At 49.9% G+C, this 23807-nt stretch overlaps 2 protein-coding genes across 3 annotated transcripts; one reads left to right on the plus strand and one right to left on the minus strand.

Annotated features, from left to right (window-relative positions):
* Window positions 1-753: 753 nt before the first annotated feature.
* PAX4 (paired box 4) lies at window positions 754-8255 on the plus strand (the record flags this gene model as incomplete). The annotated part of the gene is made up of 11 exons (XM_084784746.1): window positions 754-894; window positions 2813-2923; window positions 3432-3562; window positions 4061-4276; window positions 4575-4650; window positions 5387-5512; window positions 5838-5920; window positions 6245-6314; window positions 6719-6774; window positions 7030-7171; window positions 8098-8255. The coding sequence occupies exons 2-11, from the start codon at window positions 2911-2913 to the stop codon at window positions 8253-8255; spliced, it is 1071 nt and encodes a 356-aa protein (XP_084640872.1). The 5' UTR covers window positions 754-894; window positions 2813-2910.
* Window positions 8256-13813: 5558 nt separating this feature from the next.
* On the minus strand, window positions 13814-23590 carry FSCN3 (fascin actin-bundling protein 3). 2 transcript variants are annotated; one of them, XM_084788024.1, is made up of 7 exons: window positions 23429-23590; window positions 20746-21442; window positions 19874-19992; window positions 18637-18799; window positions 17166-17336; window positions 16660-16860; window positions 13814-14109 (listed from the first exon to the last, which is right to left on the minus strand). In XM_084788024.1, exons 1-7 carry the CDS (start codon window positions 23570-23572, stop codon window positions 13820-13822), a joined length of 1785 nt encoding a protein of 594 aa, XP_084644150.1. In that variant the 5' UTR covers window positions 23573-23590; the 3' UTR covers window positions 13814-13819. The 2 variants fall into 2 exon arrangements, with proteins under 2 accessions (XP_084644150.1, XP_084644151.1); XM_084788025.1 differs by having other exon boundaries at window positions 13973-14109; window positions 16660-16865.
* Window positions 23591-23807: the final 217 nt, after the last annotated feature.

Here is a 23807-nt window from a genome sequence, read left to right on the forward strand (position 1 = left end):
TGAGTGAAAACATGCAGAGACAGAAGAGGGAAGAAGAGATTGTTTCTAAGAACGCATTAGAAACACATGCGCTTGTCGTCATCCCCAGACACGCGTTCCCACCACCCCTCTCTCACACTGCCAGTGCTCTGAAGTCCATGCTGGCCTCATTTCTAGGGACTCACCCCTTGTGTGGTTTCAGTCAAGGAATCAGCTGGAGAATCAGTGAGAATCTCTTCTGGAGAGAACTGCGTACGTGGCATGCTCTCTTCTCCATCCTCTCTCCTTCAAATAGAAGCCGCCTCAGTCTGTACTCAGTCAGGCTATACATATCACTTGTCTTCCGTCATAATACACATGATCTGGGCATTGGTTTAAAAGCCCAGACATGCATTATGGCTGGCAAACTGCGTATCAGTGCTTATGGAATATTCTTTTGTGTTTCTATCATGTGAAACGTTGGGGACATAGTCTGAAGTTCCTCATCTTGCATGTTCTGCATTTTTTCCAAGCATACTGGCCCATGCTTGGGGACACAGTGGCTTGAGAGAGCCTGTCAGAGAATGCATCTATGCCTCCTTCAGGGGAGGTGGACACAAGGTGGACTCTGAAGCCCCCACAGAAGGACACAGTGGGTCACTGGCTGTGGACTGCCCTGCCTCAGGGCCAGTGTCAGCCAGCCCCATGCATACTTGCCTCCTCCTCCTCTGCTCATGGCCTGTGACATCACTGGCTACTCCCAGGAGGCTGCCCTCTGCTCCCGAGCACAGACTCTGTGCAGCTGTGGACCCCCTGGTGGGACTGAAGCGGAGGCAGAGGGGAGGCTGTGAGAAGACCAGACCGACAGCAACCTCTGCAGCCAGCCCAGGACCCGAGCCCTTTCTCTGGGATTCCCACCTCATTCGCTCCACCCAGGTAGCTTGGCTGCAGGCTCACTGTCTGCTCTGTCTCCCATACTGTCTCCATGCCTTTGTGTGGCCAAGCTCAACTTCCTCCCTCCTGTGTCTTTACAGCTACTCACTTCCTGCCCTTTTAACTCCTTAATCTACTTTCTCATCTACTGAGTACCAGGTGTTTTTTGTTTTGTTTTGTTTTGTTTTCTGACAAGTTACCACAAATACTGGTAATATGCGGCAGGCTATTGGAAACAGGGTTTCTGTTTGTGAGTTGCAGTGTGCTTCATTTTGGGTTGGAGGTTTTTTTAGGTTTGGATATGAACTTGGGTACCACAGTAATTTTGGCCCCTTGGTAACTTGGGAAGAAAAATTCTTAGGAAAAATTCAGGGTTAGGCTGATAGGCTAAGCCCCCATCCCCTGCCCTTTACGTTCCTGGATCAAGCTTCCTCTCTCCACTTCCTCTATAGCAATTGCCCAAGCGTGAAGCAAGGACTCGGGACAGAGAAATGGAATCCTGTGCTCAGGAGCCAGACATTGTTACCTCAGCCAGGAGCTGACTTCTGAACCTTGAGTTTTACTCTCTGAGAGGGTCTTGATTTATGTTGATCTCAATCTGTGCCTCTGTTTCCTTTGCAGCGGCGGGGGTGGGGTGGTGGTGGGGGGTGGGGTGGTGTAGTTTAACATTCTAACTGAGTTTCTGGAATGCTAAGAGATTGAAGGAGTAGGTCTCTAGGTGCCTAAAAATAAACTAATAGAGGCCACCTTAGCTGCTGAACACAATGGGCTCTGGATTCTTGGTGTTTCACGCCTGCTGATTTCCTCATCCTATTACACTGAAATCTCCATTTATAAGGAAAGAACTTTAGGGCAGACCCAGCTTTGGCTGGTAGTCTAACCCTGCTCCCTCTCTGAGCATAACTTAACTCTATGTCCTCAGCTGTCCTATTTTTTTTCTCCCTCACTTTATCCCAAACAAACAACAATGTGTTCATGCTTAATGCCCTACCCACTCAGTAATTGCTGCTGAGTTAACTGAGCCAAGACAGCGTGGTTATTTCAGGAAAGTTCCGTGCATAAGCTGTTCCCTGGAGTTACCTACAGCTCTGCCAAGATTCCAGCCATGAAAGGAGCAGCTTCAACTCCTCCTAGTTGCTTTTGAAAGCAGAAAAACTCAGGGCTGTGGCTGGTGCTGCCTGGACTCTGCTCAGGATGGCTTCTGCTCCCGTAAGTGGGCAGCATCCCTTCTTTTCAAAATGCTGCCGGGAAATGGCAGCAAAATACACAGTATCTAAAAGGAGACCATTGCAGAGGAGGTGTCACCGTGATACCTAGACTTCTTCAGTGCTCAAAAGAATCAGCAGCTCCAGCAGCTTTAGATGCTGCTGTGTATGAGGTGTGTCAGCTAGCAGAAGTCATCACCTCAGGCTTTGTGTATTTCTTTCCAATGTGTGGGATCAGAGCCCAAGACCTGAAGGTAGAGCTGAGCCCCAAATTTCCCTGAAGAACTCGAGATACAAAGGTTTGGCTTTCCTTGAAGTGCTCTGAAGCAAGTGTTTGACTGGTAGTTTGGAGAACTGAATCCAGACCAGCCGGCTCATGAAAACCTGAACCTGGGCGCCAGAGGCTCCGCCTCAGGTGTGTTAATCAGGCCCCGAGAGGGCTTATAATGGGATGGGTCGGAGGTCAAGTTGTCCACTTGGGGATGAAAAAGCCTGAGTACTGAGAAGAACGGTCCCTACCACCTCTCCCGCCTCTAACCTTTTTATCGGGTTATCGGAAAAGAGCCAGATCTCAGCTGACCCTATGATGCTCATCATATGAGAACTTATGAGAATTTTAATGTTTTAGTGTTAGCCAGCCTACTGACCCTGTCACAAACGTTCCATCCCATGACCATTTCAACAGACCACACTTAAATTACCCTCTATTGCTGCAGAACCAGCCCCAAATCAGAAGGAACTTCTAGAAGGAGCTCCCCTTTTCAGCTTGCCAGTTGTCTTGCTTGCTAGTCTATGAGGAGGACCAGTGTGAAGCATGCAGCAGGACGGTAAGAGGTCTGAGAGAAGTTGGAAGAATATGGATGGGCTCTCAGACAGAATACTGGGCAGGGCGGTGGTGGCACACACCTTTAATCCCAGCACTTGGGAGGCAGAGGCAGGCGGAGTGCTGTGAGTTCAAAGCCAGCCTGGTCCACAAAGTGAGTCCAGGCCAACCAAGGCTACACAGAAAAACCCTGCCTTAAAAAACAAAACAAAACAAAATAAAAAACAATACTGTTCCTGGGTCTTGGCTTCCACCAACACAGTTTCATTTGTCCTTAGCCAGTGGTCTAGGCAATGCTTTCTCCAGCTGCTCCCTGTTTGTTACCTTCAGATCAGGATATAACCAGCTCCTAAAGAAAGTTTTGGAGACCCCAGGGGAAAAAGGTGGGCACGGTTTCAGAGAAAGGCACACCCTATGGTAGCAGGCCAGTCTGGAAGACAGAGTGACCTTCTGCAGAGATGGGTGGGGACCTGGACAGGTGCGGTGTGCTGAAGCTGACCTTTCATGCCCAGGAGTTAGCACCGTGAACCAGCTGGGGGGACTCTTTGTGAATGGCCGGCCCCTTCCTCTGGACACCCGGCAGCAGATTGTGCAGCTAGCAATCAGTGGGATGCGCCCCTGTGACATCTCACGGAGCCTTAAGGTAGTGCCAAACCCTTTCTTTCTTTCTTTCTTTCTTTCTTTCTTTCTTTCTTTCTTTCTTTCTTTCTTTTGTGTTTTGAGACAGGGTTTCTCTGTGCAGCCTTGGCTGTCCTAGACTCACTTTGTAGACCAGGCTGGCCTGGAACTCACATTGATTCACCTGACTCTGCCTCCTGAGTGCTGGGATTAAAGGCATGAGCCACCACTCCCGGTGCCAAACCCTTTCTTTACATAGTGACAGAGACAAGAACCAAGCACTGAGAACCCATCTCAAGGCTGCAATTCGGGGCTGAACTCCCAGGGTCTCCTTTTAAAAGACCCTCTTGGAGGTTGGGAAGGGGAGTTCTAAGCACCCAAGGATGACATTAGCCCCTCCACTTTATGGCTTGGTCCAGTTAGTCCCACTTTGCCTTGTAGCTTCCTTCTGTGCCGGGAATGTTCACCCCTCTTCTGCCCAGCATGCCTTCTGTGCCCTGTTCTTGCTTCTCCCCCGACTCAGGTATCAAACGGCTGTGTGAGCAAGATCCTGGGGCGTTACTACCGCACAGGTGTCCTGGAACCCAAGGGCATTGGGGGAAGCAAACCACGGCTGGCCACACCTGCTGTGGTGGCTCGAATCGCCCAGCTGAAGGATGCGCATCCAGCGCTCTTTGCCTGGGAGATCCAACGCCAGCTTCGTGCTGAAGGGCTTTGCACCCAGGACAGGACTCCCAGTGTGAGTGCCTTCCCTCTGCTGTGGGCTCTGCAGGTAGACTGGGGAGAAGAAGACCTGCTTTCCTGTGGAAATGTGGGTGTCCTGGCATTAGGGGAAGCGGAAAATAGCCTTTGGCTCACAGATTTCTCTTCTGAAAAGTGGTGGTGGTCAGGGAGCGGGGGAGGAAGTGTGAGGACAGAGGGAGAGGAAGCTGCTCTTGGGAATGGTGGGGAGAGGGGAAAGGATCTATAGGATACACCCCTGGGTTCCTATATACCCTATACACCGCCTTCCTGATGTGTACCCCAACCCCCCCCAGGTGTCCTCTATCAATCGAGTCCTCCGGGCACTGCAGGAAGACCAGCGGCTGCACTGGGCACGGCTCAGACCACCAGGTGAGTCTTCCAGTTGGCACTGGGGATAATCAGAGCCAAATTCTTAGCCTTGTATAATTGTATAGCGCTTCCTTCTGCCCGTCATGAGAAGTTCTCGTTCTTTTTTTCTTTTCTTTTTCTTCTTTTCTTTCTTTCTTTTTTTGAATCACCTTCACAATCCCTTAAAGAGGGGTCACCCACGCCTTTAATCCCAGCACTCTGGAGGCAGAGGCAGGAGGATCTGTGAGTTTGAGGCCAGCCTGGTCTACAACATGAATCCAGGACATCCAAGGCTACACAGAGAAACCCTGTCTCAAAGTACAAAAACAGAACAAACAAACAAAAAGAGGGTCTAGCTCTATTTTTCTCCTGGTAGGATTTGGAAGCAGGAAAATGACTTGCTCAGCCATCAGGCAGCTGTTGGCAGGTCTTAGAACAGAACTCCCTGCCGTAACTCCTAGATTCACAGTATCTGCTAAGGGCGAGGCTAGGCTGGGCCTTTTACAGTCTTCCTCTACTTCCTGCTTAGTTTCTCAGAACCTCCTCCATGCTCTGTGGGGCTGGTCACACCTGGAGCAACTCCGCTTTCCCTAAGCAGCACCACGGTAGTAACCGCGCCATACAGTAACTGCCCAGGAACTTCATATTCCTCTAGCCCCGCTCTGCTTCTGTGCCCGTGCTGCTGCCCTGTGAGAGACCCCGTAGAGCCAGAAAAGTCAACGTCATAAATGCCCTAAGACATTGTCCTTCTTTGCAGCTATTTTGGCTCCAGCTCTTCCCAGTGCCCAGAGTAACTGTGAGGCTCCCCGAGGTCCGCACCCGGGGACCAGCCACAGGAATCGGACTATCTTCTCCCCAGGCCAAGCTGAGGCACTGGAGAAAGGTGCTGGGCTGGGGTAGACAGTGGGCGCACAAGGTCCTTGGTATGGAAGCGATGCTGCCTTGAGCCTTGTGGGTGAAGGCTGAAGGGGGCACAGGTTGTGAGTGGCTTGGCCTTGGGGAGGAAGGTTATTTAGGGGTTTAAGAGGTAGAGAATGAAGCCGGATGTGGTGGCACACGTGGGTAATCCCAGCACTCGGAAGGCAGAGGCAGGTGGATCACTATGAGTTCGAGATCACTGTCTTGAAAAACCAGGAAAAATGGGCATTGACACGGAGACCATGCCTAATTCCCTCCCTTAACCTCACCGTGGGAATCTGTCTCTACAGAGTTCCAGCGTGGGCAGTATCCAGATTCGGTGGCCCGTGGAAAGCTGGCTGCTGCCACCTCCCTGCCTGAGGACACAGTGAGGGTGAGTGAGCTCTGTAACACAGTACAAGGAAACTGCAAAGGAGAAGGCTACGGATCTGCTAAGGTAGAGACGTTGGCAGCAAGAGGGCGAAGAACAGGAGATGAAATTCTTTTTGCTTTTCTGTCGATTGCTCTCCTCTTTTCCCCACTGAAGCCCTTGAAGCGAGGAAGGAAGCAGAGAGCAAAGGGCAGAGAAGGGAGTGAGGGTGTCGGAAGGGAGGAAGGCTCTGCTTTCTGAGTCCAATGCCAAGGGACACATGGTGAGAGCAACTGGCACCAGGTGGCTGAAAACACAGCCAATGACATAGTTCCTCGTCTCTCTTAGGTCTGGTTTTCCAACAGAAGAGCCAAATGGCGCAGGCAGGAGAAGCTGAAGTTGGAAAGACAGCTGCCAGGTGATTTCTGCGCATATTCACCTACCCACCCACCCACTCATCCATCCACCCACCCACCCACGCACGCATCCACCCATCCACCCACCCACCCATCCATCCACCCACCCACCCACCCACCCGCCCACTCATCCACCCATCCATGCACCCATCCATCCACCCACCTACCCACCAATCCATCCACCCATCCATCCATCCACCCATCCACCCATCCATTATTCTGCCCCCAGGATCATCCCTTGGACTTAATCATTATTTCTAGTTCCTGAAGGCCCTAGTTTTGGAAGAAGATAGTCTAAGTTGGTGACATCTGTAGTCGCCACCTTTCCTGGAACCTCTGTATTCTACCACACCCAAGGTCTCCATGCTTATTTCTCCCTCTGAGTGGACCCACCCTTACCTTGTAGGTGCCTCTCAGGATCTGACAGTACAAAGAGTTTCCCCAGGGATCATCTCTGCACAGGTACATCGGAGGAGAGGGGAGTTGTTAACTGGGAAGACTGAAGCACTCATGCCCTATCCTGGGTAAAATCCATGGGTGGCCAGAGCCTTCATAGTGAATTTCTACAAAGTGCTGCTCCATGGACGCCTATATGCATGACACCCCCTGGAGTGTAGGACACAGCCTGAAGTCTCAGGGGTTGTACAGTCCTGGTACCCAGGTTTTCTGAATAGGGAGACTCCCTAGGAGTTGAAGGTCTCTGCTCGCTTTCTCTAGCAGTCCCCTGGCAGCATAGCCTCAGAAACCCTGGCTGTGCTGGAACCTCTCCGTCCTTCCGTCTGTCAACTGTGCTGGGGGACAGCACCCGACAAGTGTTCCAGCAACACCTCACCCCAAGCCTGTCTACCGTCCTGCTGGGGTAAGAACTGAGGACAGGCTTCAGTCCTGCAGGGTGTGGGATGGGGTGGGGCAGTGGCTCCTTTTCTATGGAAGGGTATGACTCTCCAGTTGGGGATACTGAAGAAATTTCTCAGAACAGCCTCCCTCATTTTTTTTCCTGTGTAGCCTTGGTTTTCCTGGACTCACGTTGTACACCAGCCTGGCCTTGAACTCACAGAGACCCGCCCATCTCTGCCTCCCTAAGTGTTAGGATTACAAGTGTGCGCCACAGCACTCAGCCCTTGTAAGGCTTTTTAAAGCTGGGGAGTCTATACTAGATCTGATGCCTGCAGAAGGTAAAGGAAGCTTTGAGTACCAGCGGTCCCTCTCAGTGACCCCGAGAGGTCTGTAGGACCAATCAGCCCCCTCAGGCGCCAGTGAGATAACTCAGCAAGTAAAAGCACTTGCTGCTGAGCTGGATGGCCTGAACTTGGTTCCAGAAACTCGCATGGTGAAAGGGGAGAGTCAACTGCAACAAGCTGTCTTCTGGCCTCCACATGTGTGCTGTGGCACATGCTGGTGCACACACGTGCATTTGAACACACAAATAGTGCATAAATTAATGTGGTGTGTGGGGGGGGGACCCAAGCTCCCCTGCTTGTCCACATGCAGGAATGCATTTGAATACGCCCATACATATTCACAGTGAATATATTAATGTGGGGAAAACATTCAAGCTCCCCTGAGTCCTGTATGGTGACACTCTCATTGCCATCTTTGCTCTTGCTGACACTGGCCCTGTCACTAGCCTTTGTGCCACTTCAGCTGACACTGGCCCTGTCAGTCACTAGCCTTGTGCCACTTCAGCACTAATCTGTCTGGTAACCTATTGTTATAAGACTTGGACTAAGATGAGAGACCCGGAGATGGGTAGGAGGATCTAATGCTACTGTTTCCCCCACACAGATTGCCACTCCCTCCTTCCTGTGGCTTCTTCCTCATACATGGAATTTGCCTGGCCCTGCCTCACCACCCAGCCAGTGCATCATCTAACCGAAGGCTCGGGAGAGGCAGCATCAGCCCATTACGCACATTGGCCATATGAGGCCTCCATTTGGCAATAATAAAAACTTTTTTACAGTTAGCAATAGTTCTCGGTATCATTTTTTCCTCATGAACAACAATGTGCCCTATCTATCTATCTATCTATCTATCTATCTATCTATCTATCTATCTATCTATTTATCTCTTTCTATGTCCTAGTTTATGTATATATGCTTTATATCCAGCCATACTTATCCATCAGCCCCATGTATGTAGGTGTATGTGTACCTACTGATGTATTTAGGTGTTGGGGCCACACATATGCAAACATCATATTACATCTTAGCACTTCACTCTTAAGTCCTCCACAACGTCTGGAAAACACTAGTACATAAGAGCCTTATTGGAATAACAAACCATAATATCACAGCCACACCTAAGAAACTTTACTACAGTTCTTTTATTTGTTTTGTTTTACTGAGAGGGAGTCTCACTCTGTAGCTCTCTGGCCATCTTGGGACTATGTAGACCAGGTTGGCTCAAACTCATAAAGATCTGCCTGCCTCTGCTTCCTAAGTGCTGGGATTAGAGGTGTGCGCCACTAGGCCTGGCAAGACAATATACTGTCATTCTTTGGTCTAAACAAAGTTTCCCAGTTGCATATATATTTTTGCCATAGCAGCAGAATGGGAAGAACATTTTGATGTTCTGCTTTCACATTTATGTCTCAGGGGCAACACTTGAGTCCCCAACTGTCTCAAGCACGTCTGCAGAGAAAGCTCCACGCTTCTCCTGGGTACTCTCTGGATGTGAGAAAAGGGACAGAGCTGGACAAAAGCAGCTGAGTGGATGGATATTTGGAAAGGAAGGCAGGCTTATATTTCTGAGTTCTCTCTCTCTTCCCTTCCCCCTGCCACTTCCCTCCCTATGTAATCCCAGTCTGCCCTTGAACTCATGAAGTACTAGAGCCACAGGTGTGTGCTGCAGACTCCCAACACATCCTTCCTCTTCTGGAAGGCCGGTGTGGGTGGGGGTGTGGGGGGGCTGAAATGGTGGTGGCAAGAGGGGTGGGGTGGGGACACTGAGTCAGGGCTTGCCGTGCAACTAGTCTTATTACCAAACCCTCTGAAGCTGGTTGTTCTGGAACTGGTGAGCACCCACACATCTATTCATAGTAACTCACAGTAAAAAAAAAAAAAAAAAGACAATCAGCTACTGCTTGGTCCAGCCACATTCCAAACACCACCTGTGGGCCGTGGCTACCACGCTGGACAGGAAAGACTATGGCGCACTTCCACCAGCAGAGAGATGCTGGACATGACTGGACGGCTAGTGTAGGAGAACAGTGCCCCTCCCCTGACTTGCCTGCTTTTGACCTGGTGCGATCTGCGTGGTAGAGCGGCCCAAGAAACAGGAAGGTTATGGGAAGACAACCAGCGCCGCACAGCTGCGGAACAAGCTGCTCACTTTAGCAACAGGGTGTTGATGTCAGCAGCAGCGGTTGGAGCTGTCTTACTTCTGTGGAGGGCCGTGCGTGAACAAGGCAAACAGGCGAAGGATGAAGGGGGCTTGCATATAAGATTGCGTGTGTCTGCTCGTGTTTGCACACACACACGTACCCCTCCCAACACACGTTCCAGTGACTCTGTGTGTGTGTGTTTGTGTTTACAGAATGCTGAGGAAGAGGTTCTGTATTAAGTGGCCCGAGAGGCTCTAGTCTTTAGATAAGACCTGCTTTGCAGCAGACTCTCAGGTTGCCTGGCACAGCCTTGAACTCCTGAGACCGAGGACTTCAGACTTCTCAGGCTGCTGGGCCTGCAGGCACTCGCCTCTTCACCTGGCACTGGGCTGCGTTTAACATCCTGCTCTCTAGCATTTTCGACTAACGTTCTTCCACATATCTTGAGAAGAAGTAGTGAAATCTAAGGCCATTTTTCTCCCTCCAAATTGATTTTCTTTTATGTCTTTAATTTTAGCTTTTCTCATCAGTGGACTTTAAAAGTAAGCATTTGTTGTCATAGGGGGCAGTTTGCCCAGAGTTGGAAACACAGGTGCTAGTTTTTTTTTTTTAAACAGTCTGACTTTATTTATTTATTTATTTTATTTATTTATTTTCCGAGACAGGGTTTCTCTGTGTAGCCTTGTCTGTCCTGGACTCACAGAGATCCGCCTGTCTCTGCCTCCCAAATACTGGGATTAAAGTCATGCACCATTGTCACTGCCACCCATTTTATTATGCTCGTTTTTATAGAAAACTTGTATTTATGGCAAATAACTTGGGTTTTGTTTTAGATGACAGTGATAAAAATATTCCTTCCTAAATGAAAGCGTTTAAGAGTCTATGTGAATTAAAACGTTAACAGGACTTAAATGCTAAAGTAATGAAGACAATGCAAGACAGATACACAGTTTGGAAGTCCTGCCTTGACGGCAAGGACAGCAGTCACGTGAGTCAGGTGCTCTGCTGTTGTGGGCCCTTCGGGTTGTGGGCCCTCCCGGCTGGGGGCCATCAGGCCAAGCGCGACAGCTCTCCACAGAGGTGAGAAACGGCGAGGGGTTTACTGTACTTTCCACTTCACTGCAACAAAACTAAAGCTAAGGGTAGCTCAGGGAGACTTGGTGAAAGCCGGACAGGAAGATGAGAGAGAGGGCTGTACAGACGTAGACGTTAATACCAGTAGCTTTGTAAGATTACATCTTAGTTACGGCTTCTATTGCTGTGGAGAGACCGTAGGACCAGGGCAGCGCTTATAAAAGAGAGTGTTTAATTGGGGCTGGTTTACAGTTTCAGAGGTTTAGCTCATTATCGCTGTGGTGGGAAGCATGTGCAGAGGTAGCTGAGCGGGAACAGAGTGACCCTGGACCGGGCTTGAGGATCTGAAACCGCAAACCCCCTCCCTCCCACCGCCCCCCACCACCACCCCGTGATGAACTCCATTCAACGAGACCACGCCTACACCAGCAAGGCCACATCACCTAATAGTGCCACTCCCTGTGGGCCCTTGGGGACCTTTTCCTTACAAACTACCACAGATTAACATTCTTTGATTTGTTCTAAACCTAAAAGACATTTTAATAATCTTTAGTTTTTGAAATTGTAGTATAATTACACTCTTTCCCACCTTTCACTTTCCTCCCTCCTATGGGTCCCCCACCCCTTTGCTTTCAAAATCATGGCACCGTTTATTCAAACATGAGTAAGGGAACCATAATTTTTTTAATTTAAATGTTTTTTGAGATTATAATATAATCATGTAATTTCCCCTTTATTTTTTCACTTCCAAACTTTATCAAGCACTTCCTCCCTTGTACTCTGTCAAGTATTGCCCCTTTATTCTTTGATCTGGTGTGTGTGTGTGTGTGTGTGTGTGTGTGCACATGGGTTTGTGTGTATGTGCATGTGTACAACCTACTCAGCCTGTGTGATGTTACTTGTGTGTTTTCATGGCAGTACATTTGGTATTGGATAACCAGTGGGTGAACTCTTCCCCAGGGAAGACTATTTCTCCACCTCTCAGCATTCCTTAGTCGCCCGAGGTCTCCTGAGATTCCCCATCCTTGTTACTTTAATGTCCTTTGCTGTCATCCATCTTTGGGTCACGTTTAGGCAGCCATGATTACACTGATCTAGTAAAGTGCTGATTGTTAGGTTTCTAACCTGGGACAAATAACTGAGGTGCCTATTTAACATATCAAAGCGGACCTGATCTTCGGGTTCTGGAGCACCCCCATCCCTACCGCCCCTTAGTCCCTACCGAGGCACGCCCTGGCCCCTGCCCTAGACTCTGCCGCCCATGGGCTGGGCTGTCCTTCCGTATACAATCCAACCATTCTGGTTACCTGGCTCCTCTGCCCCACAGACTATAACAAACCTCCTCCTCCATCATACCTGGCCATGTTCCTTTCCTTTATTTTTCTTTGTTTCATTCACCTGGTGCTAAAGCCTGGGACTAGTCATATATTTTCCTTTTTTATTTTTATTTTTTAATTCATCTGGTGCTTAGAATTGCTTTCTGTGGAACTCAGCTACTCCAAGCCAAGCTGCTGACCTGATTCTCCTAAGGTATCATTTGTCTGTGACGTTGCTAAGATTTGTGAGAATCCTCCAAGATCCATGATATCAACAGCCCAGGGTGGCTAGCTAGGTCTTTAGTATGTGATTTCCAGGCATGATGGCACACACACACACACACACACACACACACACACCACACACACACTACACACACATCACACATACACATGCATACACACACACACACACACACACCACTCACACCACACACACACTACACACATACACACACATACACATGCATGCACACACACACACACACACACACCACTCACCACACACACACTACACACACATCACACATACACATGCATACACACACACACACACACACACATACACACACACCACTCACACCACACACACACTACACACACATCACACATACACATGCATGCACACACACACCACTCACACCACACACACACTACACACACATCACACATACACACACATACACATGCATGCACACAGACACACATGCACGCACGCACGCACGCATGCACGCACGCACGTGCACACACACACCCTACTTAGTCCATACAGTGTTATTTATATGTTTATGACTCAGGTCTGACCACTGGGTGTAGGATAGCCAATAAACATGCTAACATGGACAGGGAAGCCCACAAAGCCCCAACCCTAGACAAAGAATTACAGGTGACTAAGGAATGCTGAGGGCAGGAGGAACAGTCATCCCCAGGGAAGAGTCTAAAAGACATTTGAGTCACATCTGCATTCTGAGTTCTTCAAGGCAAGACTGGTTCTCCAAGGGGCCGTTGGGACACGTATTAGTTGGGACTGGGGGTAGGGAGAATGTGGGAACCGTGAGTGCCCTCCCTCCCGGGCAGAACTTACAGCATCCTGGGCACACAAGGTTTGACCTTCAGCCAGACTCCAAGTCTTCTCTCTTTTATTCTTATTTTTAGCTGGTATTCAAAAGAATGCTTGTGTGGCTTGTGTTGTGGTGTGTGTGTATGTGTGTGTGTGTGTGTGTGTGTGTGTGTGGTTTTTACAGGGTCTCACTAAGGCTTGAAACGTTATTAGCCTCTTGAGTACTGATTACAGGCATACATTACCACGCCCAGCTAAGTAATGTTTTATTGACATTTTTATGTGTGTGTATATGAATATATATATATATATATATATATATATACATATACATATATATGTATCTTGCTCTTTTTTTGTCTTGTTTTGTTGAGACAGGGTTTCTCCATGTAGCCTTGGCTGTTCAGGACTTACTTTGTAGACCAGGCTGGCCTAGAACTCATATCAGTCCACCTGCCTCTGCCTCCCGAGTGCTGGGATTAAAGGCGTGTGCCACCACTCCTGGCAGCTTTTCATTTTTAAACGGTCCCCTTCCTTCGTCTGCTTTCCTGTTACACGTATATGTATGTGTATATTTAAATTCCACATATGAGAGAAAACCTGCAACATTTGTCAGTCGTTCCTGCCACTTACCCTCTCATGCTCCTTCCCTTCATCTAGGCCTCCTTCTACCTCCTCATAGCCCCGCCCCCGGCCCCGCCCCAGCCCCGCCCCCAGCCCGCCCACAGCTTCATGTTATTCGTATGTACATGCATGTTCTGCAGTGAGACAAAGTGTCATAGTCCAGACCCTGCATCTCCTGCATCTCCTGAGCCAGACACACTTACACACACACATGCACGAGGATCTTGGGGGTGGCCTGCTGTGATGTATTGTTGCTTGAAACAGGTGTTTTGCTAAACTTGGTAGGAAAAATTGTACAACACATATTCTTCTCTTGGATCTTGACCCTGGGTCTCCTGCTCTGTTTGGCTGAGAAGTTGTTCCTGGAGGATTTAGAGTCTGGCTGATGGTATCCCACTGACCTGGAGAAAGAGGAAGAAATGGCTTCAGAAAGCCTGAAATCCAATAAGAGGAGAGAAAATAAAGTGATTTTTTTTCTCTTCTCAAGGAGGATGAACATTAAGCAAGGTGAAACTAATTCATAGGGAAATTAAAACCTTCCATCAGATTTCAGAGTAAGGAAGGCTGTGCAGTTTACTAAGAACTTGTCTTTTTCTTTTATTAGATTTAGTGCTCAAGTATGTTCATAACAGCTTTATTCATAATAGCCAGAAACCAGAAACAACTTAGATGTCCATTAACCAAAGAATGGATAAAGAAAATATGGTACACTTACACAATAGAATACTTCTCAGCTATTAAAAATAAAGACATCATGCAATTTCCAGGCAAATGGGCAGAACTAGAAAAGATCATCCTGAGGGAGGTAAGCCAGACCCAGAAAGACACACTTGTAAGTGGATATTGGCCACAAAGCCCAGGACAACGAGGCTACAATCCACAGACCCCAAATGGCCAAGGAGGGCCCAATGGAGGGTGCTTGAATCTCACTCAGAGGAGGAAATAAATAGGCACCTGAAATGGATGGAGCGAGGGACCTGGGTTGGGCATGTGGAGAGCAACAGGGGTGGGGATCAGGTGTGGGAAGAGTGGAGGCCGGGAGCGGGGGCGGGGGCCGGGAGCGGGGGCGGGAGTGGGGGCCGGGAGTGGGGGTGGGGGTGGGGGCCGGGAGCGGGGGCGGGAGTGGGGGCCGGGAGCGGGGGTGGGGGTGGGGGCCGGGAGCGGGGGTGGGGGCGGGGGTGGGGGCCGGGAGCGGGGGCGGGGGTGGGGGCGGGGAGCGGGGGCGGGGGTGGGGGCGGGAGTGGGGGCCGGGAGTGGGGGCCGGGAGCGGGGGGCGGGGGCGGGGGTGGGGAGGTGGGGCAAGGACTGGGAGAGAGAACGGAAATCGTAGGGCGGCATCTCTGGGACAGGGCAGGCTTCCTGGTGAGACCCCTTGCAGTGGGAGTTAAGGAGCCTGAAGTCACCACCTCCAGTAGCCAGGTGGGGACTTCCAGTGGAAGCAGCTTGGGAAACTTATGTCAAACCAAACGCTTCATGAACGTGAAGCATAATAGGGTTTCATTTTCTTTTTCACAGCTTGTACACAGTAAGGTGGCTGTGTAGAGGATATGGGGAGAAGACCACATAGAACCAGGTGCGGGTGAGTGTGCTGCACTCAGCACTCAGGGGGTGGAGGCCACGAGGATCCGGAATTCAAAGTCACCCCTGACTACAGAGGAAGTTGAAAGCCAGCCTGGACTATATGACAACAGCAGCAGCAGCAGTGATGAGAACAAACCTAAAGTGCTTTCTACAATGTTCATTTTTGACTTCCCAGCCCAGGAAAATGGGGCCTGTGAAAGGGCAGGTCTAAGAACAACTATCCCAGGGCTGCTCTTCCGAAGGTCCTGAGTTCAATTCCCAGCAACCACAAAGTGGCTCACAACCATGTATAATGAAGTCTGGTGCCCTCTTCTGGTGAGCAGGTGTACATGCAGGCAGAGCGCTGTATACTTAATAAATACATAAATTAATAGATAAATAAATATTTAAAAACAAAGCAAGTATCCTGGAGTTCTGTTTTTGTTTTTTGTTTTGTTTTGTTTTGTTTTGTTTTGTTTCGAGATAGGGCTTCTCTGTGTAGTCTTGGCTGTCCTGGACTCACTTTGTAGACCAGGCTGGCCTCAAACTCATAGCAATCCACCTGCCTTTGCCTCCTGAGAACTCCACCGCCCGGCTTCTGGAGTTCTGAACAGACAACGGTGAAACAGGTTGCATGTTAAAGGATTGGATGGGGAGGAATCTGGGGACAGGAACTGTTACTGGGGGTGGGGTGGGGGTGGGGCAGTTACTGGGGTGCCTAGATTGACGATGGCAGCTATAAAGCAGATGCACTCAAGAATTTGGACAGCCACCGGAAGGAGCTGAGAGAGGCAGTGCTGAGGCTCTGACCCTGGCCATCTGGAAGGGCTGTGGTGTTCAGGCTGGGAAGGAAGACACGGCCGGAGAAAATTACCTCAGAAGGGGAGGACCGTGGCAAGGGATCAGCCATGCTGATTTCAAGCGACTGGAGGGCGAAGTTAAACCACTCTTCTATTAGGAGGTTGGAGGGGAGTGACGCTGGCATTCCAGAGAAGACTCAGGGCCGGAGATAAACCAAGTGGGAAGGACGGAAATGCCTATTCCAGCTACACACGTCCTCAACAATCACCCGTTTTCCCTTAAAATCAGCTAGCCTTCTGAATCTTGAGGGAAACACAGGCCTGCTTGCAGTCCCACAAGTCAGTGCAGCATAATATTAAGAGGAACAGACATGAAGCCTTTCTTTCCTCTCTGGCAAGACCAGGTTTAGAAGGTTGGAAGGAATGGTGGAGATTTGGAACAAATGCCTGGATTTGGAGTTTGGTCAGCTCGTAGGCAGAAGTCGGTCTGCTCCTGCACGGTGCCTTTGTACCATGAGCCTCTGCGCTCACCTCCATCCTCCTCTTGTGCCTCCTGCTTCCCGGGACCTGACGCCGCTCGCTCCCCCTTACCTAAAACTCCCAGATACATTCTTTGGTAATGTGTTCGCTGTCCGCCAATAGTGTGCCACTTCGGTCGGCTCGGATGTAGAAGCCATTGGGTGCCAGCACGGTGAGCAAGCTGCTCCCCTGAAGCTCTATACAGAAGTTGAGGGCAAATTTTCCCCAGGGGCGGAAGGTGCCAAAGGATGTAATTGACCAGAAGGATCCACCCTGTGCTGGGGAGGGAAGAGCTCGGGTTGGTTGGCCATTTGGACCTCCAAGGCGGCTTCCCAGAGGCATGACACACACACCCACCCGGCCCCGCGTGGGGAATTACAGCTTGTCTGCACTAGCAGCTCCTCAGGAGGACCAGCGCAACCTCACCAAATCCTCTTCTGCTAGCCCACTCTAGAGCAAGGAAACCCTGCTTCCCTGTTGGTGATGGGTGGTGCCTGGAGCCTGGCCAGGGGCTGGGGCTGGGCCTGGATAGTGAGTGACCTTTGCATGGGGAGGGGGGGGGGAGAGGGACCACTCACTCTGAAAGTGATAGATGCCCTGGCGGCAGGGCAGGAGCTGAATGCAGTCAGGCTGGTCCATGTCACACTGCATCAGGTCACGGTCTGAGGAGGAGCCTACATACCCATACCGACCTCGGAGGACGAGAAAGGAGCGGTTGGCAAACCGAAGCCCCAGCTCCTCATTTGGGCCTGAAAGAAACAGGACGGGGTTATCTGGATAGGCTGGCTCTGTGTGACTTCCCAGTTGGAAGAAAAGGAGCAGGAAGGATGTGCAAGGTGCTGTCAGTGTTTTTCTGTGTATTCATGGAAGCCAGAGGAAGGTGTCAGGTGTCCTCTCTGTCACTCTTGGCCTTATCCCCTTGAGACAGGTTTTTTTTTTTGTCTTTTTTTTTTTTTTAAGACGGGGTTTCTCTGTGTAGCCCTGGCTGTCCTGGACTCACTTTATAGACCAGGCTGGCCTTGAACTCACAGTGATCCACCTGCCTCTGCTTCCTGGAAGTAGGGCTTTTTAAAAGATGAACCTGTAACTCAGTATTTTTCATGAAGGTTGGCAGCCAGCAAGCCTCAGCAGTTCTCCAGTCTCTGCCCCCTCCCCTCCAGTGCTGAGGTTATAGGTACCCACACAGCGCCTCGCTTTTTATGTGGGTGGTGGGGGTCAGAACTCAGGCCCTCACACTGGGCTAGCAAGTGCTCTGCTCTCTGAGTCATCACTCAGTCCAGCCCCAGAATGTTGTCTATATTTTAACCTTTAATGAACACCGCCTGTGTGCCAGGTCTTACTAGGTGCTTGCGAAATGATTTCAGCTCAATACACAGAAATGTAAATATCCTCCTTTCTTTGAAATGTGTTAATTTACTTAATCCCCACCTCAACCCTGTGAAGCAACAGAACAGAATCCTTGGCCACAGATTTTTTCTTTTTCTTTTCTTTTTGTTTTATTTTTTGAGATAGGGTTTCTCTGTGTAGCCTTGGCTGTCCTGGACTCGCTTTGTAGACCAGGCTGGCCTTGAACTCACAGCAATCCGCCTGCCTCTGCCTCCCGAGTGCTGGGATTAATGGTATGTGCCACCACGCTCGGCCACAGATTTTTTAAATGGAGCTCAAAGAGGGTCTCTTCCAGCAAGCAAGCATGTAGCAACACACAGACAGACAGACAGACAGACAGACAGACAGACACACACACACACACACACACACACACACACACACACACACGTAAGCTCCTGATCCCAACTCAGCGATTCCAATACCTTTAAAAAAAAATGGGCCAATGGGTGGAAACACTTGCCACGGATGCCCACCAACCCATCTTCAATCGCTGAATCCCACAGAGAAAGGGGAAAACCAAGAGAACCGGTTCCCGAGGGTCACCCGACCTCCATGTTCATTCTTTCTCTCCTCACACGTATGTAACAACAATAATAAACACAAACTTAACTGAAAAGTCGTACGTGGCTTGGCTTAGCCTGGAGGAGTGGCTAGGCTCACCTGGGATGGAGGCAGTTGCCATCAGCAGGCCATTGGATGTAATGCTCAGGAACCGCCCATTGGAGGCTGACTGCAGGCTGATTTTCCCACAATTCCAGTGCACCCGGAAGAAGGTGTCAGACTCCATGGGGTGCCCATCAGCCATGATTGCCTTGTGGCGCCTCTGCAGAGAATGTGGATCAGGAGTAAGGATGACAACTGCAGCTTCTCCTGGATCCCATTCCCCTCCCCTGCCCTCCCCGCCTCTCTCCTCCCCTCCTCTCTCCTCCCCTGCCCTCTCCCTTCCCCTGCCTCTTCCCTTCCCCTGTCCTCCCCCTCCCCTCCCCTTCCCCTCCCCTTCCCCTGTTTTTCCCCTGTCCTTCCCCTCCCCTCCCCTTCCCCTGTTTTTCCCCTGTCCTTCCCCTCTCCTTCTCTCCCTAGCCTCTGTACTTTTCTAGAGTATACTTTCAAAACCTCTTTGTAAGGCAATAAAGAAAAAAATTATCTCCATAAAAATAGTGTTGTGACCTCAGCTCTTCCACTTCCTTCACTCTGTAGTAGGCCGAACTGCAAAGAACCCAAGTGCTTAACAACAACCGAGTAGATGAACAAATCATGCTTATAAGAGTTGTACTTATACGAGCAGCCACTGCGCAGCTGCTGAACTGCTGACAGGTGCAACAACACGGGTGGATCTTGGTAAGATTCTGCTCTCCGAAAGAAGTCCATATACCATATATACCATATATACCATTTGAGTACATTTAGATGAAATTCTGGAGCAGGCGAAACTAATCTAACAATGGCAGAACAAACACAGATTGCTGGTGTGAGAAGGCCAAGGCTGGAGCAGAACTGTGAGGGGTAGGCGGGAATCCGTATGGTGGCAGAACTGCTCTCTGACTTGTGGTACGGCTATGGTATGGTTGCACGGTTATACATATTTGTTGAAGTATATTGAATTTCACACTTAAATTAGGTCAATTTATTCATCTAACTTTTTTCATTTATATATTAATGCACAATATATACTGTTATACTATGTCATATAATTTCCATGTTTTAATTATGCCTTATTAAAATAGTTTTTTTTTTATAGAAAAGAGGGCCCTTTCGAGGGGAAATGAGGGTCTACTGGGTTGTCCTGCTACTGCTCACCTAATCTTATCTGACCAAACACGTTAGGGAAGGAGAAAGTGTGTCTAGACAGAGAGAGGTCAGAGTGCACAGTTTCTTACATGGAAGACCAAAGTCTCACCTGGGCTAGGTAGCAGCCATTGGATGAACGGAGTTGTAAGGTAGGACTCTCACTGTCACATTCATACTGGAACAAGGACATTTGGGTCAAGCGCTCAGAAGCAGCACACACCTCAGCGTCTGAAGAGAAAGTAACAAGCAGCCTTTTAGCTCTGTCTCTATCCCTTCTCCAGACTTACCGTTGGGTTTCCCTGTACTTTTCCTCCCTCAACCTTATCATAAAAATCTGGACAAGCCCAGGTGACTTTCCCTTAATGGCTCATCGGTTAGTCTGCCTCACAAGATGTCTCCTTGGGGACCCAGGATCTTTCTTATGACTAGCTTCAAATTTTCTTGCTTGTCCAGTTAGTATTTTGCTGACTTGACACAGGCTGGAGTCATCCGGAAGTAGGGATGACTCTCTGTCGGCAAGTCTGCAGAGAGCATTATAAGTTATTAATTGATGTGCAAGGGCCCAGGGCCCAGCCCACTGTGGGCAGTACCATCCCTGGGCAAATGGTCCTGGGTGGTATAAGAAAGCAGTGTGGGCAAGCCGTGGCGGGCGGGGGGCACAGCCAATAGGCACTATTTCCCTGGCTCTACTTTGAGTTCCTACCCTCATTTCCCACTGTGCTGTCCTATAACCCAGAAGTGTAAGTAAAAAAACAAAACAAAACAAAACAAAACAAAACCCAAACAAACAAAAAACAAAACAAAAGCAAAAACAATCAAAACAAAACAAAACACCCGAACTCCTTTCCTCTTCAAGTTGCTTTTGGGCATCATGTTTATCACAGCAACAGATAGAAACTAGGAAACACGCTGCATACAGTCCCCTCTTTTCAGCCCCCTAGCCCTTTCACCTCACAGGTCGGCACTGCACCCAGTACTTGCCATAGGTGACAGAGATGAATCTCCGAGTCTTCGACCTCAGGCTGACCCAGGTCGGGAAGTGCTGTAGGACGAACCATTCCTCGCCCCTCGTGGGAGTGGAGCCCAAGCCCAGGAGTAGATGTGTGCCCTGTGGATACAACGTGCCTCCTTCCCCATCACAGAGGGCCACAAGTCCTCTCGGCCGTACTTGCATGTGAAAAGCTGTCTGGGATGAGCGTTGAGGGACCAGGCGGTCTACATGAGACAGGAAATGGTGTGTAGAAGTCTCCAGGTGGTAGCATCCGTCTTGGAAATGTAAAAGGAAACCACATTCCTCTAGGCAGGGGACTGGCGCGTCCACCCAGATTCGGCCCACGGTGTGGTCAGCTCGGGCATAGCTGTGGTAGCTGGGGCTGTAGAGAATCACGTGGATGTGCAGGGCTGGCCTGGGGGTCCACATATGGTAGGCGGAGAGAACCCTGGAGTTGCAGAATACATCCTCACCATCGGACTCCAGGTAGCGGCCAGAGATTATGCACTGGAGGGTCCACTTGCCGTTTCGGTGGAAACGGAGCAGGAAGCAGCCATGGTGGCTGGTCCTCGGCCTGCCATAGCACACGGTACCATCTGCTTCACACAGCAGGTAGAGGCCCTGCAAGCTCTTGAGTCGTACCACAGCCTGCGCATCGTGTTCATTGCTCACCAGGAGTTCCCAGGTCTGAAGGGGAAGAGGAGGGAAATCAATGCAACCACGTCAACAGCTGAAGCTGACCCTTTGTTCCACCAGCTCCTCTGACAAGACTTAGTCACCCTCCCTTCCACGTCTGCCTTGGCATCTCTACTTGCTATGAACATCTTCTTGCTCAATTAACATAATTGAAAAGATTTCTGGGCTGCTGCTGCTGCTGGTGGTGGTGGTGGCGGCTGGTGGCACTCAGGAGGCAGAGGTAGGGGGATCTTAGTGAGCTCAAGGCCAGCCTGGTTTGCATAGCCAGTTCTAGACCAGTCAGGGATGCACAGCCAGCCCACTGTGCATCTATGGGCAAATGTTCCTGGATGGTATAAGAAATCAAACTGGGCAAGGCATGGGGAGTTAAGCACTGTTTCTCTCTGTTTCTGCTTGAGTTCCTGGCCTCACTTCCCTCAGTGTTGCGCTGTAACCTGTCTCAAAACAGAACAAAATAAAACAAACAAACAACAAAATGCAACAACAACAACAACAACAACAACAAAGATCATGAGCGCCCACCTCTAGAGCCATAGGGCTTCTTAAGATCCAGTGGGGGGCTGGGCGTGGTGGCGCACGCCTTTAATCCCAGCACTCGGGAGGCAGACGCAGGTGGATCACTGTGAGTTCTAGGTCAGCCTGGTCTACACAGTGAATCCAGGACAGCCAAGGCTACACAGAGAAACTCTGTCTGCTGGGAGGGGGAAGTGGGGGCCAGAGAGATAGCTCAGTGTAAAAACAGTTGCCTCAAAAACCTGACAGCCTGCCATCTGTCTCTGGAAGCTACATTTAAAAAGCTAGATGCAGTTTGGTGAGACGGCTCAGTAAGTAAAGGCACCTGCTGCCAAGACTGATGGCCCGAGTTTGATCCCGGGGTCCCACTTGGTGGAAGGGAAGATATGACTCCTTCAAGTTGCCCTCTGACCTGCACATGGGTGCCATGGTACACCCATGTGTATGCACGTACACACATACACACAAAGACGTGAATAAATAAAAAAAATGTAAAAAAAAAAAAAGCAGACACAGTGGCAAGCGTCTGTAATCCCAGCACTCTCGTGGCAAGATGGGAGGCAGAGAAGGGAGAATCTCCTGGGAGCTCAGAGTGACCATCTAGAGCACACAGGGTGGGCACAGCCAAGAGAGATGGGCTTAACAAGGTGGGAGGACAGAACTGACTCTGGAAGACAGTCCTCTGACCTCACATGTATGTGCTTGTACACACACACACACACACACACACACACACACACACAGACACACACACACACCCCTCAAAACCAACCAAACAAAAACAAACCAAAAACAAAGAAATTCTAGATAATCACCTCAGAGAAGCTAACCCTTCCTCTCTGTCCTTTGCTCCCACTCTTCAATACCTAATTAAAAACAAGCGTTGCTTTATGCTTTCTTTCTTTAACCCTTTCTGCAGTCCCTGCCCGGCTAGCACAATGCCCAGGACCTCCACCCGCAGGGTCCACTTCTCCAACAGAAGATCAAGAAATGCATCCTGACTCTAGGTGTGAATGCCAAGGTACAGTTCCTGGGTCCAATTGTGGTAAACTTGGTTGCATGGGGGAAGACTTTGCTCCTACTTTCTCTGTAAAACAGAGACTAAGGCAGCAAGCACTTGGGTCTGTACTACGGCCCAACTTCCTCTGGATGTCTGGGTTCTGCCTTCTAGCCTGGACTCCCTCCTTCTCTGCTTTGTGATGACATAACCATCCTGTGCTGGGACGGAGTGTAGAAAACACTGATGGCGAAGCAGCCAAGCCGGCACTGAGACTTCATCTTAGGAAAACAATTTTGAAAGGTGGAGCAGTGAAGACCCACGAGCAAAAGTCTGGAGTAGAAGTGTCTTGGTCTGGCTAGAGTGAAGACTGTGCCAGCGATTAGAAGTGTACCACCACCACCCTCCTACACACACACACACACACACACACACACACTGGTTCTAGTCCAGGTTTGCCTTGTTACCTGTCTCCTGCCCAAACTCTTTGCAGTGGCTGTGACTGTACTCTTATCTGCTTCAAAGGAGAGGTAGGCTCCTGCCCAGCTGATTAGCCCAACTCTTAGGTCCTCCACCTTTGGATGCGTGTGTATCCAGTCCTCCTCAGCCATCCGGCCGGTACCACAGGTAATGACTCTGTCAGGCCCAGGCTTCCCCCCAGTGGTGAGGTCCCACAGGCCATATGGCCGGGAATAAGGCCCGTAGTACCCACCAGAAGCCGGAAACTTTCCAGGCAGAGGTCTGGCCTAGGGCCCTGCACCTTTATGACCCGGGAGCATTGTGACTGTAAAGGCTAAAGGCTGCCTTCTATCCCACCATAGTGGGGAAAGGACACTGGCTTGGTAG

Source organism: Acomys minous (assembly GCF_964271855.1).
Source record: "Acomys minous genome assembly, chromosome: 6".
Taxonomy (NCBI): Eukaryota; Metazoa; Chordata; class Mammalia; order Rodentia; family Muridae; genus Acomys; species Acomys minous.

Coding starts and splice junctions, on each gene's coding strand:
- FSCN3 (XM_084788024.1), bottom strand. CDS start 23,572: ATGGCTGAGGAGGACTGGATACACACGCATCCAAAGGTGGAGGACCTA. Junction 19,993..20,745: donor ATTCATCTCTGTCACCTATG/GCAAGTACTGGG, acceptor CTTTCTCTTCAG/ACGCTGAGGTGTGTGCTGCT. Junction 16,861..17,165: donor GGGCATCTATCACTTTCAGA/GTGAGTGGTCCC, acceptor TCCCCAGCACAG/GGTGGATCCTTCTGGTCAAT.